Raw genomic sequence first — 14,383 nt, forward strand, 5'->3', positions numbered from 1 at the left:
CTACAATAGCAGAAACAGACAATAACAAAAACAACAACAACAAAAATAAAGCTATGCATTAATCTCTTCACTTTACCTATATGGATAACAAAAGAGTAGCTTCTTGGAGTAAAAAAGAGCTAGGTGCCCATCCCATCTCTCCAGTTACTATCTATGTGACCTTGGGCAAGTTATGGAGCCAAAACTGAGGTAACTGTGAGGTTACATCTTCTGCATGTGTTATATGATAGGCTTAGGAAAGTTGGAAATTCATTATATTATAGGCCTCAGACTGGGGGTTTGTGGGAGTCCTCTTAAGTGGAATTACCTTCAAAGCATTATATTATATTATATTATATTATATTATATTATATTATATTATATATTGCTTATAAATTATATGTTATATAGGGTTTCAAAATTTATGGGTAACTATAAAGAACTCAAAATGTTTGTATTTATTGTTAAAAAATCACATAATATATATATATGTATACTTATATATATAGTACATTGAGAAGCTAGACATTTATTCCAAAAATCTAAAGTTTTACTCAAAATTTTTCTAAAAATACATTTGAAATTAATGTCAGAAGCAGTTTTGCAAATCACAAAAAAATATATCAGCTTGCTGTCACACTTCATATTGGACCCAAAATAAAACTAGACAGGATGACTACCATCCCAGTCACTAGATTTGGGTATGAATGACCTTTGATTGGTTCCAAAACTCTAATCTATTCACAAAGCATGAAAATTTGCTATCCTTGGGTATCTTCTAAAATTGAGCCAGAGGGTGCCAAATTACACACACACACACACACACACACATATATATATATATATATATATATATATATATATATATATATATAGCTTATGCTTATAACTCTATCAAAACATACATCACAGGGGTGCCTGGGGGGCTCAGTGGGTTAAAGCCTCTGCCTTTGGCTCAGGTCATGATCCCAGGGTCCTGGAATCAAGCCCCGCATCAGGCTCTCTGCTCAGCAGGGAGCCTGCTTCCTCCTCTCTCTCTGCCTGCCTCTCTGCCTACTTGTAATCTCTGTCAAATAAATAAATAAAATCTTTAAAAAAATATGCATCATGAAAACGGCTGTAAATACCTTAAAATTATAGCAGTGATTAAAACACAATGGCAAAGATGTGACTCTTTCCCTTCTATATTTCCACTCTATTTCCTAAATTTTCAATAATGTAGGGTTTTTTATTAAAAGAAATTTATTTAACAATAAAAAGTGGTATAGAGTCTAAAAACATAGAATCCATATTCTACATTTTGATAAAAATTGATAAAATTTGAAGATACCTCAAAGATCGTGTCATCCAATGCTCCATTGTACAGACAGCAAAACACAAGGCTTGTCTGAATGACTTGTCTGAAGTCTCTATTAGGGCAGGGCCAGAATACAGGTCTTCATTTTAGTTTAAAACTCTTCCTACTGAATTATATTTCCAGAAGAGAGTTTTCAAAAACTGTTATAAGCTTTTCAACATGGCGTCAGAGAAGACAATATGCTTAAGAGAAAGTCTGATGAGTTTTGGTCTAAGTCGTGGTACCCATGGACCACAGCTCATTATTATAAATAAAGCTGCACTTTATTTAAACAATGTAATGATATCTAAACCTATAAAGAAAACTCACCTTGAACAGTTCTCCTATATCCTGAAGGAAATGTGATTATTCCTTTAGAGTAATAAAGAGGAAAAAAGTAATAGCTCTAGGGGAGGAAAAAACCAGAACAATTTATCTTCAATAATAAACTATAGCAGAGAGAAATGCTACCCAAAGGTCAGCGAAGACAAAGTCAGTCTATTCTAAAGTTCAAAGGTATAAACCATTTTACAAAATATTCTTAGAACCTTAAGATATAACTTGTTAAAATATCTTGGAAGTTTTATATATCCATCTTTACAGAATCTTTCCTTTCATAACTCAATTAGAGTCCAATAAATAGCAACCAGCTTTATTGTTACTGTCTTTTGATAGTGGAAGTGTTCAGAAGAGTTACTTATTTTTCCACCTTGCAACAAACAGCTCAATAGATCACCTTTTACCTCCTGGGACTGAATTTTTCTAATGAAGCATTCTTCAGCTAGTGTTAAGTGGCTGAAGATTCTTCTGGTCATTCACTCTTCAGCTGTACCGAGTTTGGACATTTAGTTCAAAATAATGCATTTTGTTCTTTTTCAACTTCATCCACATATTATCAGGCCCTGGTTTGATTAGAGAACTCATGATAATCCAATATCCAGTATCACTCAATTGATACATCTTCTGGAATATTCTGGAAAACTTCCTAAGTACCCCTGAGTCCTAGTAACTATTATTTCCCCTAGGAAAGACTAGAATGGAGACATTAATATGCCCATGCCAAGAATCAGGGAAGAAAATAACTCAGTTACCCATCATGTTATAATTGGCTTGCCTGAGTGCCATTTTTATGCTAGGTTTCTGCGATAAAATAGACATAGCATTGGATTTAGAAACAATAGATTCAGGGTGTATGCCCAAACTCCTTACACTGAAGATCCTTACTATCCATGTAACTGAGGTCCCTGGACCTGTGTCTTCATCTGTAAAATAGAAATACCACCACTCATATCTGAGGATAACTGATGATTAAATTATGTACATGAAAGTGAATTGTATACCATGAATGTAAGATAACATTTACTTCACTCCTAAAATGAAAAAACTTAATCACAGAGCAATATGCCTTATCATGTCGTATTTTAAATTTTATGGCCAATTGGTCTTACTACACATCACAGGGATGAATGGATCGATCAATCGATGGATAGGTAGATACTCTAAACAGCAAAAGAAATGTTATGAAATCTATTCCACAAAACATTACTTCTCTCCCTTCATTTATCACTGCAACATGTTCATCAAGCAACATGACCAAAGGCAAATAGTGAGGAATCATTCCAGCTCTTCTAAGAGGACTTTTCACAAAATGGCTTAGCCTCCAGCTAGTCTCTCAGACCAAAAAAACCCCATGAGAGAAAAGATGACCAGGGCTGGTTTATCATTGACAGGCAGTAAATGGATGACTTTCCAAGCACTTTCCGTATCTTTCAAAATAAAAGCCAAAATCCTTACTAAGATTCACAAGTCTTGCCTGATCTAGCCACTTAAATTATCTCCTACTGCTATCCCTCTACACTTTTTATTCCAGACATGCCAGCCTTTTTGTTTTTTGAACACAGAGGCTAGCCTCCAGCATCCAATCTTTATGCTCACTCCTGCCTTGAGCACTCTTAGCCCAGGTACAGGCACACCTCAGATGGTGCAGGTTTGGTTCCAGACCACCACAACAAAGCAAATACTACAATAAAGAAGTGAGTGAAATCAATATTTTGGTTTCCCTGTGCTTATAAAAGTTATGTTTACATTAAGTGTGCAACAGCATTATGACTAAAAATGTTCATACCTTCATTTTAAAATACTTTGTTAAAAAAACGCTAACCATCATCTGAGCTTTCAGAGCATCATCATCTTTTTACTGGTAGAAGGTCCTGCCTCAGTGTTGATGGCTGCTGACTGATTGGGATGGTGATTGCTGAAGGCTGGGGTGGCTGTGGCAATTTCATAAAATAAGACAACAATGACTTTAGCCACAATGATGGACTCTTCCTTTCATGACCAACTTCTCTATAGCATGCAATGCTGTTTGATAGCAGTTTACCCACACTAGAACTTCTTTCAAAATTGGAGTCCATACTCTCAAACCCTGCTGCTTCTTTATCAACCAAGTGTATGCAGTATTCTAAATCCTCTGTTATCATTTAACCGTCTTCAGAGCATCTTCACCAGGAGAAGATGCCATCTCAAGAAACCACCTTCTTTGCTCATCCATAAGAAGAAACTCCTCATCCATCACAGTCTTGTCATGAGATTGCCACAATTCAATCACATCTTCAGGCTCCACTTCTCATTCTAGCTCTCTTGCTATTCTCACCACATGTGCACTTACTTCTTCCACTGAAGAAGTCATCAAAGTCATCCACGAGGGTTGGAATCAACTTCTTCCAAATTCCTGTTCTGTCCTGTTGATATTTTGATCTCGTCCCATGAATCATGAATGTTCTCAATGGCATCTAGAATGGTGAATCCTTTCCAGGTTTTCAATTAACTTTCCTGAAATCCATCAGAGGAATTGTTATCTATGGCAGCTATAGTCTTACAAAATGTATTTCTTAAATAACAAGACTTGAGAGTTGAAATTACTTCCTGATCCATGGGCTGCAGAACAGATGCTGTGTTAGCATGAAAACAACAGTCATCTTGTACATCTCCATCAGAGCTCTTGAGTGACCAGGTGCATTGTCAATGAGCAGTTATATTTTGAAAGGAATCTTTTCTTCTGAGCAGCAGGTCTTAACAGTGGGCATAAAATATTCAGTAAACTGTGAACACAGGCCAAGTAGACTTAGCATCATTCTTAAGGGCCCTAGGATTTTCAGAATGGTCATTGAGCACTGGCTTCAACTTCAAGTCACCAGCTGCATGAGCTCCTAACAAGAGTCAACCTGTTTTTGAAGGCTTGAAGCCAGGCTTTGACTTCTCCTCTCTAGTTATGAAGAAAGTCTTAGATGGCATCTTCCTCCAACAGAACAGTTTTGTCTGCACTGGAAATCTGTTTAGTTGTAGCCACCTTCATTAATGACCTTAGCTCAATCTTCTGGATACCTTGTTGCAGCTTCCACATCAGCATGTGCTGCTTCACCTTGCACTTTTATGTCATGGATATGGCTTTTCCTTAAATCACATGAACCACCTCTGATAGCCTCAAACTCTTCTTCTACAGCTTCCTCATCTCTCTCAGCCTTCATAGAATTAAGGAGAGTTAGCGCTTTGTGGATTAGGTTTTGACTTAAGGGAATGTAGCGTCTGGTTCGGTCTTCTAGCCAGACTATTGAAATTTCCTCCATATCAGCATTTAGGCTGTTTTCACTTTCTTACCTTCTGTGTGTTCGCTAGAATAGCACTTGTAATTTCCTTCAAGAACTTTCCTTTGCATTCACAACTTAGCTAGCTATTTGACCACAAGAGGCCTACCTTTTGGCATATCTCTGCTTTCAACATGCTTTCCTCACTAAGCTTAATCATTTCCCGCTTTTGATTTAAAGTGAGAGATGTGCAACTCTTCCTTTCACTTGAACATCTGAAGGCCATGGTAGGGTTATTCACTGGCCTAATTTCAATATTTTTGTGTCTCAGGGACTAGGGAGGCCTGAGGAGAGGGCGAGAAATAGCAGAATAGCCAGTTGGTAGAGCAGTCTGAACACATATAATATTTATCAGCTAAATTCACTGTCTTGTATGAGTGAGGTTCATGGCAACCCCAAACAATTCCAATAATAACATCAAAAATCTAACACAACACATATTTTACTTGTGTTTCTTTTCACTAGAATGAAAGTTCCACAAGAGCAGAAACTTTTGTCTGTTTTCTGTCCTATTCCTAGCACTTAAAAAAGCATCTGGCATAGTAGGTACTCAGAAAGTGTAACAAATTAAGTGAACAATAGCCAGGTGTTCAGTTATCAATGGCTGCTTAACCCATCACCCCAAAACTAGTGGCTTAAAACAACAATCACCATATTACCACTCACAGCTTTGAGGGTTTACTGGGCTCAGCTGGCAGTTCCAGCATTGCTTATGCAATGATCAAGGACTGGAATTATCTGAAACCTTCCTTTCACATGTCTGGTGCCTGGGATGGGGAAATTCAAAATTTGTGGGCTGAAATAGTTAAGGGTGCGTCAGGCATCTCTGCTTCTGTATGGTTTCTTCATGAGGTATCTCCAGTACAGGAGTTCTGTGGAAGTCGGAGTTTTATGTGGTGGCTTAGGGCCCTAAAGTAAAGGTCCCTAGAGAGAACCATGAGAAAGTTTTGTCACCTTTTATGTACCAGCCTCAGGGATATTATGGCCCTGCCATGTTCTGTTAGTCAAAGCAGTCACAGGAGGACATATAAACTCTACTTTTTTTTGGTTGGGGGGAGGGCAGGAAATGGAAAGGTTCTGGAAATTCACACAGATGCAAATATTGTAGCCATCTTTGTAAAATACAACCTGCCACACCAAGAATAAAAAAGCATGCTATTTCTATGGGCTACTTTTTAGTGTACCAGCAAAGCCCAGTTGGGCATTTCTGATGCAACCTGTTTTGGCCTCCCCAAAGCAAGTTTTCAACATGGCTTGCTCTTTTCCTTCCAATAGTCGATCCCTTAACTCTAAAATTGAAAGAGCCAAAAGTTTCTTAAGACTCTCATCCCAGCAATCACCAAAGATAAGGGATTTCCACACTTGTTAAGTCTGAGGGATATACACAAACTATTTGAACAGTAGTGTTTTCTTATATTTCCTACTCTAGAGCAGTCTTAATGGTTTTATGTCTTAAATCAATAGATGCTAATTATACAATAGTAAATCTTTTTGGTTCCTAGTTAACCAGTTTCCTCTCATTTGTAATGACAAGGTTGAAACTGCCAATTTGTGAATAAGCTCCTTAATTCAGGTTCACTTGCAGATCTTAAAAACGACCAATACTTACTTCTTCCTCCTGTTTCAAATTGGATTAAGACTCCTCACATACTCTACTTTCCCAACTCCTATTGGAGCACTGTTGACAGTGTCATTTTAAAGAATTTATGCTGTCACTAAACACCTACAAGCCATACAGCTAGAAAAGAATCTTTTCTGGGTCCTAAAAAACCCCGTATCTTGGCATTCACAATACCGAGTCTCAGCATAGCTCCACAAGCCCCTGGTCTTTTCTCCCTTCCTACAGAACCATTAAGTAATGAATTCACAGAGAAAGCAAAGCACTGGATTCCTCTAATTTTTTTAACCTGCCTCTTTTATTTTTCCAGTTTAAGTCACTGTCAGTGCTTTTCTATGAAGCTATAGATTTGAATATTTAGGTATATAGACATACCCTTTCATTTGCCACTTTAACATAATTTCATTTGTCTTCAGCCCTTGGATTGTCTCAGGATGTTGCAGGTGCAACTTTTATGGCAGCCGGTAGTTCAGCTCCTGAATTAGTTACTGCTTTCCTGGGTAAATATTGCTCCTTATATTTTCTGCTTACTCAATGTGATTTTCTCATCTTCAAGTCTAGTAACACTTACTTAGCAATTACCTTGCTCATAGGTGTATTTATCACAAAGGGAGATATCGGCATTAGCACCATCCTTGGATCTGCAATGTATAACCTCTTGGGCATCTGTGCAGCTTGTGGCTTGCTATCTAATGTGGTATGTAAGAAAACATCACTCAACACGTTTATTGTTTTGACAAACTCTTAAAAATATTTATAATCTAGAACAAAGAAGGCACTAGTAATGTGTTCAATCAAATTTATTAATCAGTAGAAAAACATGTATTCCATTAGAGTTTACCCACAAATAGCTCTTGGTCAAATTTATGAAAACCAGAGTAGGCGTTAAAACAATTTTTCTTAAAATTCCTTTTTCTCTAAGCAAAATGCAAAAGATAACAATATTTGGCTACAAACATACAATTTCAGTATCACGCTAAGCATGTACTTAAAGTTACAGTGTAATGGAAACAGTAAATTATCATTTTACAGGTCTCAACACTATCATGTTGGCCCCTATTCAGAGACTGTGCAGCATATGCAATTAGTGTAGCCGCAGTTCTTGGCATAATATTCGACAACCAAGTTTACTGGTAAGCTTGAAATAATTGTTACTCTTATGTAAAACACAACTACAGAGAGAGTATTTTATGAAATTCCAATGCTTTAGCAATTTTTTTTTTTAACTGAGATAATTATCTGCCACTTCTGCACCATTTTCCTATATGCCTCTGAGCTAACTTCCTCATCACAGCTGCTGGTTGGGCTTTCCCATCTGTAAAGTTTCTATAGTTATGTCAATCTCCTTGTCTCATAATCACTGGATATTACCAACCTTCCTTCTTCATACTACCTGTTCAGAAAGTCTCCCCTTTTGTTGTCCATTAAAGCCCCAACAGTTAGGTTTTTCAACTACTGGGTTGTTTACCTTGCCTTGGTTAGAAGTGGTCATGGTCACAAGACTGGAGAGAAATAATGGAGGAAGGAAATTTTAAAATCTTCAGGTTCTTCCAACTTTCTCTCTGATGTTCATTTAGCAGAGGAATTACAGCCTTCTTCCTCTAAGAATCAACAATATTTAGGTATTAACAATTGTTTGCCTTCTTTGTAACCTCCCAGTATCTTGCTGTTGCAAGAAAATGAAAAAAAGGGTGAATCAGTGGTCAGCTAATAACTTTTTCAACTAATAAGAACCAGGTATTTAGTGTCCTATAGTGTCCATAGGATACTATGCCAAGAATCATAAGGGATGGAGAGGAATGTATAATGCACGCATTGCTCAATGTCAGAGGATACCAGAAAAGAAGAGAAAACAATGTAAATGGCACCTTTCTGGAATACTACAACTTAGCAACCCTGCAAAATACCTGCTAACAAGAAACTTAAAATCTAGCAGGGAGAAAAATTTCTAAATGAATCATCCTAAAATCTGATCTGTTTCCCAAAGAAAAACCAATGGATATAGTAGGGATCCTTCTGGGACCCAGCAGTCATCTCTAAGGGGACACTGACAAGGATAGTATCCAAGCTTATGCTCCCTCCATTAGGGAAATCAAGAACTCTGTGCTTCCAGCTGTAGCAGAAATTCACTGGCTATCAAATAAAAGGTAAATGACAGGTGCAAATATGATATTAGCCAATCATAACTCTTCAGGAAATCAGAGCATAGAGTAACAGTTCTCAGTGCCTAAGGTATAATTTTACTTTTAAGACTATCCTTGTTTTCTTGTGAATACACGCCAAATTTAATTACATCAAAATAAAAAAACTCTGTAAACTGAAAAGTCCCAAAGACTCACATATTCTGAATATTTTATACAAAATTCTTTTATCAGATTTGAATAGACTCAGTTGAAATGAACTGATACTATATTCTTTTATAATTACCATACATTTTGGGGAATGTTTGCTGTCAATGAACTGAGATGAAGAATGCCTATCATTATTCATTAACTTTTATTCTGAAAATCTACAGTTACTATTTTCAAAGCATTGTTTATGCCTACCGTTTACAAAGAATCTGTAAATGCAGACAATGAGTTTATAATTCTTGGCTTTATTTGAAATATAGAAAGGACTGTTAAGCTTTTATCAATAAATTTATAGTAATGCTGTAGCCAAGCAAAGACACATCTATAAAACCAAAATACACCTAGAAATATTCATTGCTTGTTCTATTGCTATGCTGTAAAATTATTAAGCAGATATGCCCAAAGCTATTAACTTTAAAAAAAAAGTGTTTTTAATTTTAAAACACACAAATTTCTCTGATTTATAGGTATGAAGGAACTTTGCTGCTTTTGATATATGGATTATATGTTTTGGTGCTGTGTTTTAACATTAAAATTAACCAATATATTATAAAGAAATTCAGTCCTTGGTGCACCTGTCTTGCCCAAGCTATGGAGGAGAGCAGTGAACAACAGCCACTGATGGGATGGGAAGATGAGGGTCAGCCATTCATCCGTCGGCAATCAAGAACTGACAGTGGGATATTTCATGAAGAGTCTGGCTACTCTCAGCTTCCTTTAAGTTTACAGGATCTTAGTCAGGTTTCTGAAGGTAATAAGCACATCATGCCCACTATTGAGTCTATTCACTAGAAAAACTTAAAAATCTCATTTCAATTCAGCAATTACTATATATACTTATGTAAAATATACTGTGGAGATTCAGAAATGACGAAGAGGTGGTCCCTATCTTTAAGAAGCTTCCAACGCTGTACAGAAAAAAGAAAATAGCTAAAATATGAAGGTTTAAGTACTATAAAAGAAAAAAGTATAAGTGTAGTTCCTAAATGGGACAGATTATATAAAATTTGATGGCTACATAGAAAAGATTATCACAGAGAAGGGAATATTTAAACTGAGCCTTGTAGAATTGATCAGATTTTAGCTGATGACCTGATTTATGAACAAAGCTACATAAATAAATATGTAGTATGTATAGTAACAGCTACAGAAGTCTATTATGTAAATGATGTAGAAGTAAGAGTATAGTCTATACTTGATGCCAAGGAATTAATATGAGCAAGAGGCCTATTCTAGTACTAGCATACCTGGAGCACAGAATGTACACAGTAAGGAAGCAGAGAGAAGGTAGATAAGAAAGAATAGGATAGGAAGAGTCTTAAATGCTAGTATATAAGTCTTTGTAGGTTTATGAAGCAGGGAAATTTGAGGACAAAAAAAAATGGAGGTCTGTAAGAGGCTACTAAAAAAGCTGATACTTGGTAGATGCCTAGACAAAAGGAAAGTAGGAATAAAAAAGACAATGCAAAGGAAGCATCACCAAGACTAGGCAACGGAAGGACTACATGGGACAAGAAAAGGGAGGAGAGAAAATTCTGAGGCTTTGTTCATGACTGAGAGAAAAGAAATACCACTTATAGAAACTTGGAATTTAGAAAAAAGGGCTGGTGTGGGAAAAAACAGTTGAGTTTTAAACATGCCATCTGAAGCAGCAGCAACACATTTAGATATTTAATAGAAGTCAAATTCATCCACGGCCAGAAATAAAAATTTATGTGTTAGTTTTTTACAAAGTGGTTCTATGAAACAGATTCTAAATTTATCTAAGTACATTAGGAAGGGAAGTTATTCTTTTACTACCTTAAAAAAACAAACAAACAAGACTTTTCCCCTTTTTACAATAATCATAGTTTTTAGCCTTTCAAGTACAAGTGGTATATATTGCCAAGTTAAATTTTTTAACAATTCAAAAAGAACCACTCTAAATTTTTTCATTACACTGAGATTACATCTAAAATTTACCTAGTGGCCTATTGGCTGAGGCTTGGCAAATTTTTTTTCACGAGTTACTTTACCAGCATTAGTTGTAATGTAATTTGATCTAATATATGGGTACATCCTTTTGTAAATGTCATGCAAATTTTAAATAATTTTAAAGTGAATGCTTATTTTTATCCAATCTATTATTGTCTTCCATTAATTTAATAAAACAAATTGTATAAAGGAACATATTCGAATTTTTTAAGTTATATTGTAGATTCCATGCTAGTTCCTATTTTCTTCAAGGTTCTTCTTAAGAATGGTAGTGAATTCCAAATTTGGTAAACTAATGGAAGAAAGAAAAATGAAGCAAACCTCCAAAACTCACTTACAATGAGAATTAGGATGGAACATTTAAAACTTAATAAAAAGATTATGCTGTAATTATTTTATACCTCCTAAGTATGTATTATCTGACACACAGGGCAGGCTAGAGACATCAACAATACTGGGGAATAGAGACAACTATAATAGCTATAATAGGTAGAAGCCAGGTTAATCCCATAAAAAAAAAAAAGTTACTAAAGACCATCCACACTGTAGAAAACCAGAGAAGTCCAACTGACACTTCATAAACATTATGGCTAATATATACTTAGTGAATGATCCAAGATTATTTTGATGGATTTAAGACCCCAAATCAAGAAACGCTGAGTATCACATTTTATACTATCTGCCCTAAAGTCTCAGTTAGTTTCTTTTTGCCAGCAGTATCAGTAATGAGATATTCAAATGTTTTAAATAGCCTCTTAAAAACTGATACAGCTAATTTATTTCAATATAGCTTTCTAAATGGACATTTCCAACTTAAGTGGCCATTTGAGAAAACTCAAAATCATTTGTTTTTCCCTCAACAGATCCACCAAGTGTTTTCAACATGCCTGAAGCCGACTTAAAAAGAATTTTTTGGGTACTATCCCTTCCTATTATTACCTTACTTTTTCTAACCATACCAGACTGTAGAAGAAAGTTTTGGAAAAATTACTTTGTAATAACATTTTTCATGTCAGCACTATGGATATCTGCATTTACATATATCCTGGTTTGGATGGTCACAATAACTGGTACGTATCTTTAGCATAAGAGCACAGTTTAAGAAGAAAATAATCAGTTTCATAGAAGAACAAACTGCATATATTCACAAAAAGTAGTCTAGCTACAGAGGAAATTTCTCTTTCAGCAAAGACTAAAGAGATGTGCTACTTACAAAAAAGATTAAATATTAATATACCAACAAGATCATTCAGGGTTTTAAGTTGCATATTACATATCAACTATATTCCCAATATTATACAGCCCGGAGTTACAAGCCACAGGATCTTCTTATAAATGAAATCAAATACACAGGATGTCTTTCTACCGTGCTAATAATTAAAGCACATCATATGGGGTCCACAATATACTCTTTACATTGAATTCCATTCCATAATGAAAAATGTAGCAAGGGGCCAGCATTTTGAGAAAACGATATATGCTCACTGGTTAACTGAACTGTACTTTATTTTGCTTTTTAATATGGACATATAAAACAAACTATGAAATGGGTGAAAAGGGTATAAAATAAAATTTCAATTTAGGTTTCTACTATCTTCATGACTAGAATTTAAATATTACTGCTTGGCCATAATCCATTCTAGTCCCACAGGACTCCAGAAGAAAAAACTGAATATAAACATGGGGGGAAAAAAAAAATCAAGAATTTCTCCCAAAAAGGTTAGCCTGAATGGACATATCAGAGGTAAGCAAACTACAGCCTCTGTGACCAAATGACCAGGTCTCCTGTTTTTGCTAATGAAGTTTTACTAAACATAATCATGCCCACTCATTTAATTCATTTATATGTTATCTACGGATGCTTTCACACTACAGTGTCCAAGGTGAATAGCTGCAACAGAAACCATATAGCCTACATAGCCTAAAGTAATCACTACGTGGCCCTTTACAAAAAAAGGCTGATCTCTGACTTTTCACAAATTAATATATGACTTAGAATAGCATGCTAGCAAGAAAGCACGATTTTTTTTAATGAGAAAGATCAAAAAGTCCAATTAGCTTGCATATTAAATCTCTTCAAATTTTCTCAGCCAGAATATATTTCACAATAGGAAATCAGGAAAAGAACAAAATCAAGCAACAGATCATAAAACAGCCCCCAAGATGATAAATATTATTGTTATTTATGTACATATGAACTCCGGCAAACCAGTAACAAAAATTAACAACCAATTACAATTCCAATATCAATATATAAAGCATGCAATAAACAGCTAAAGTTCTTTCAATTGACAATTTAAGAAAAAAAAAGATTCTAAAGTAAGTTTTCAATCACAACATTAGAAGAGCAGTTACATGTACCTTTTTTTAACTTCCCTCTGATTGCTTCCCAAAATGAACACATATCTGAAAAATGTAGAACTGATACTGAATTTACCAGAACAGGACCATAATGTTAGGAAGACTCCGAGTAGAACCCTATTTTGTTTTCCTTTGTTTAAGGTAGATCACCAAAGTATGTACAACTTAAAAAATGTATACCATGTAACACATTTATAGGTTAAAAATAGCTATAAACAATTTGCTTAATTCTGATCACTTTAAGAAAATAGTTTGAAAAGCAGAAAATGACCAATCTCATTAGCATATATTAAGCAATGGCCTTGATGAGATAACAGTGAACATCTAAACCTTCTATAAGTATACCAGGTAGGGGAATTACTCCCTAGTAGAATTCTATTAAATATCTTTAGATATCTGCTATTAAAAATTTGTGCTACCTGGGCTACCCAATTTACCAATTTTATTCAAATATTTTGCTAGGTAAAATTTAAGTACATATTGGTTGTGAAATCTAAATGTGCCTATTTTCTTTTTGTTCAGGAAGGAAATATCTGAAGTAACTGCAGAGAATGGTTATTGAATCTATAAGATTTGCAACTTGTAGTATATCTCTGTTAATTACAGGGGAAACGTTAGAAATTCCAGATACAGTAATGGGCCTTACTTTATTAGCAGCAGGAACAAGTCTGCCAGACACGATTGCAAGTGTATTGGTTGCAAGAAAAGGTAAGAGCTAGGTCCCTCAAGCTGCAATGCCCATTCTACAAGGCTGGCTGAAATACTGAGCAAAGGTACCTTGAAAAATATTTATTTCCTCAGTTAACATACTTTGAAGAAAAAAAAGAGTGACTCAAATACAAGGGTTTACTATTTAATAACAGAGTAATTTCACTAAATCTAATCCCCCAAATAATATTCATCTGAAATGTGCATCAAATTGTAATTAACTGTATTAAATTAGAATGAAAAGCAACAAGTAATTTACAGACCTTATTGAAAAATGATTTAATAAATAAAGATAATTATTATTAAATAAATGTTAAGACTTTAAATACTAACCCCCAAATTAAAAAATACAAATTCAGTAAGACTTTTGCTCTAATATAACAATTTTCCAAAACCAACCAACAAAGAATTT

At 35.1% G+C, this 14,383-nt stretch overlaps 1 protein-coding gene across 1 annotated transcript in view; it reads left to right on the forward strand.

Annotated features, from left to right (window-relative positions):
- The window catches only part of SLC24A5 (solute carrier family 24 member 5), a 28,099-nt gene that overhangs the window by 13,218 nt on the left and 498 nt on the right, over window positions 1–14,383 (forward strand). Inside the window, exons 3-8 of the mRNA XM_080809419.1 lie at window positions 6,994–7,077; window positions 7,171–7,274; window positions 7,610–7,710; window positions 9,396–9,679; window positions 11,766–11,972; window positions 13,870–13,971. Of these exons, the coding sequence (XP_080665545.1) occupies window positions 6,994–7,077; window positions 7,171–7,274; window positions 7,610–7,710; window positions 9,396–9,679; window positions 11,766–11,972; window positions 13,870–13,971 (882 nt within the window). The remainder of the gene's footprint in view (window positions 1–6,993; window positions 7,078–7,170; window positions 7,275–7,609; window positions 7,711–9,395; window positions 9,680–11,765; window positions 11,973–13,869; window positions 13,972–14,383) is intronic.

Source organism: Martes martes (assembly GCF_963455335.1).
Source record: "Martes martes genome assembly, chromosome: 7".
NCBI classification, from domain to species: Eukaryota; Metazoa; Chordata; class Mammalia; order Carnivora; family Mustelidae; genus Martes; species Martes martes.